The sequence below is a fragment of the Zosterops lateralis genome (assembly GCF_965231275.1).
Source record: "Zosterops lateralis genome assembly, chromosome: W".
Lineage (NCBI taxonomy): Eukaryota > Metazoa > Chordata > Aves > Passeriformes > Zosteropidae > Zosterops > Zosterops lateralis.
The window spans coordinates 5,247,966-5,251,001 of NC_139801.1; the positions used below are offsets into that span (position 1 = coordinate 5,247,966).

The following is a 3,036-nucleotide window of genomic DNA, read 5'->3' on the forward strand; positions in this document are numbered from 1 at the left end:
ACCCCCTCTCTGAAATGCCACATCACCTCTGGCCCCTTGTCCCTTACTTTATCTCCTCGGTGCACACAGTCTTCGTGTATTTATCCAGGGAATACAGGACCACGTCTGTGATCTGATCCACTGGGGACAGACAAGGGGGAGCTGTGTTGGTGATGTGGCAGGGGCTCACGGTCCCCATCTCTGGCAGTGATGGGTGCTGGGACATGTCCCTTCTGTCCCTCTCTCACCTGAGATCTTAATTTTTTTCACAACCTTGTTGGTGGTGTTGTTGATGTTGACAGTCACCTGGATGGGGTCTCCGTGGTAGTAGATCTGCAGTGGGAAGAGGCTCAGTGATGTGACCAGAAGTCCTGGTCCCCATCCCTGGGGGGGGACAGCATCCCTACTGACCTCCCTATCCAGGGAAGCTTCGAGGTGCAGAGGCTTGTCTGACATCATGAACTGCCGGGTGGTCTCGGCTTTCGGGGCCGGCCCTGTCTGCGCCGGGGCGAACTGGACCTTGCGGATGATGAGGCGCACGGAGTTCCTGTGGGGACAGAAGTGGCACCCCCAGTGTCCCCCACAGCCTCAACAAGGCCTTCAAGGGGTTGCAGGGACTCTTTGGGGACATCACAGCGTCTCCAGCCAAAGGGTGAACATTTCACCTGGCTTTTAGGATGTGACACAGGGACCACTGCCCCAATTTAGGGCAGAGCTCCCCATCCAAGCATGGCACAGGCTGACAGAAGGTCCTCAGCCTTACCCCTAAGCTGGTCACCCCAAAAAGATCCTGTGGTTTAATTTTAGGGCCAAAAGGGGGGAAAGGGATCCCCTGAAAATACCTCTTGTGGATTTTTTCCTCCAGATTTTCAGCACAAAATCCTTTGACCTCAAAGTCCACACCACAGGCCTGGGGGAACATATATGGTTACTGAGCAGGAGGGGTTCAGAGCTGCTTGAGCTTTAGGTTCCTTTATTTCCTTCCTTCCTCTACTGCATTCCCAGAGATTCTGATGCTGACTCCAGCCATCCTCCCTTCCCATCCCTCACCCCATGGGGCACGAGAATCAATTCTCATTTTTAGCACCCCACAGCTCAACCTCCTGCCAGGGAGGATGGTCTAGGAGACACAGGTTGGGGACAGCAGCTCACCTTTCCCACATCATCTGGCCCAGGCTGGAGGGTGATGGAGCAGGGCAGGTTGGTGGCAATCTGGGCAGAGCAGGGAAAGAGAAAAAAGGGAATAAAGGGCATGTTCAGGGCTGAGCCCTGGTGACACCATGGAGCTGCTTGGCTGGGAAGGGCTTAGCAGCCCTTACCTCAAAGGTGAAGGGGTAGGCGTTCTCCCCGAGCTTCTTCATCAGCTTCTCCTGCAGAGGAGTGAGGGTTTTAGGGGCCTGGTCGGGCACAGGTGGGTACAGCTGGGTGGTCAGCACGTAGATGTCCTTCCTGAAAGTCAGGCCAATCACGTCGAGGTCATCGCGGCCGTAGCGGAAGGCGCAGGTCAGCGTCACATACACTGAGCCAGGCAGGAGAGGGACAAGGGGAAGGGTGGGAGAGAGGGAGGAAAGGCACAGAGGGTGAATAAAGAGGAGAGAAAAACAATTTAAAAATTCTTCAGCAGAAATGAGATTTCTCAGGGCCTCAGACACTAAATATGAACAGGATCCCTCATGTCCTTTTCTGCCATGGCCCTGATGGACAACGAGCTGTAGGTGATGCAGAGCAGCTTTAACCTGGGCACAGTCCCAGGCTGCTGCTGAGCTTTGAGCTGGTTCCATCCCCTCCCCTCATGCTGTATTTCCGTATCAATACCTTTCCTGTCCTTTAAGTACTCCGGGTCGACCAGGCAGACACCATCTGCAAACAAGCAAAAAGAGAAGTACCAGTGAGCTCCACTGCCTGGGAAGATCTTTGTTAAAACACAGCTTTTTAAACCCAAATAATCCACTTTGCAGCTGGAAGGTGACTGAGAGGAGCTGCTACCAAGGGGGATGGTGATGCCTCCTCCAGCATCTCCATCAAGTGTGGCTGGGTTGTTTTGCAAAGGGACTTTGTCCCTTTCCTCACTATTTTTCCTAAGGATATTTTCAGGAAAACATGGCATTTACTCCTCCAGAGCTGCTCCTGCTCTACCAGCAGCCTGCAACACTGAGACTGGTCTCCCCAGTCTCTCCTGCATGTACTTCTCCCTCAGTGAACAGCCCCACTCACCTACAGATTCCACTGAATCCACATTATCCACATAGTCTCGCTTCCCCAGGTAGAGGGAAAGCTGGAAGCAGCAGATGGGGAAAGAGAGGAAGGAAGTATGTTAATGTTTGCCATTGAATTGGCCCAAATTTTGAAGCCCTGAGTTGCGTTGTGGGGTTTGTCACCAGGCTGGACCAGAATCACCTTTAAGGAGTCATATCAGGGTATTTATTAATTTCTATTTCAAAAAGCCAGTCCTGCAGTTGCATCGTGGCAGGTCCAGGAATCAATCAGATTTCAAAGGGAAGGCAGACCCAGCCTGGATCCTGTGGGCAGATCCAGCCTGGAGGGATCCCAGCAGAGCCTAAACCTTGGGCTGGCCACATGAGGGGACAGGGCACAGAGACTCACCTTGCTGTTGGGGCTGGTCTTCTTGAAAACCCTGTGGAGAAAACAGACAGATGTTTGGGAATGCCTTGGACAAGGCTGGATGGGGAGATGATGGGCTGCCCTACAAATGTGGTGCATCACCAAGAGCTATGCCAGGGTGTCCTATCTCTGGGGAATTCCATGTCCTGTAAGTTCAGGGCCAAGTCCAACCTGTGTGGCTACCCCAGATGTGCTCCTGAGCTCAGGGTGACCATGGAGAAGTCAGTGGATTTTGTGTCTTAAGGGCAAGTGAGAAAGGCCAACACAGAACTCCATAACAGCTCCATGGGAGCTCACATTCCAGCCCCTGGGAGCAGCAGCTGGGTCGAGCTGGGGTCTCACTTTCCCCCTCTGCTCCTGCCCTGTAGTGCCCTGCTCCATCCCAATTCCAAATAAATAAATCAATAAAGATACTTACTTTGATCCCTGTGCCAT

At 53.0% G+C, this 3,036-nt stretch overlaps 1 protein-coding gene across 1 annotated transcript in view; it reads right to left on the bottom strand.

Annotated features, from left to right (window-relative positions):
• The window catches only part of ARR3 (arrestin 3), a gene marked incomplete at its 5' end in the record, with an annotated part of 15,084 nt that extends 12,048 nt beyond the window's left edge, over positions 1–3,036 (bottom strand). The window contains 10 exons of the mRNA XM_083882456.1: positions 48–120; positions 228–312; positions 391–526; positions 822–889; positions 1,132–1,191; positions 1,299–1,498; positions 1,795–1,839; positions 2,194–2,254; positions 2,584–2,614; positions 3,020–3,036. Coding sequence (XP_083738582.1) covers positions 48–120; positions 228–312; positions 391–526; positions 822–889; positions 1,132–1,191; positions 1,299–1,498; positions 1,795–1,839; positions 2,194–2,254; positions 2,584–2,614; positions 3,020–3,036 — 776 coding nt within the window. The remainder of the gene's footprint in view (positions 1–47; positions 121–227; positions 313–390; positions 527–821; positions 890–1,131; positions 1,192–1,298; positions 1,499–1,794; positions 1,840–2,193; positions 2,255–2,583; positions 2,615–3,019) is intronic.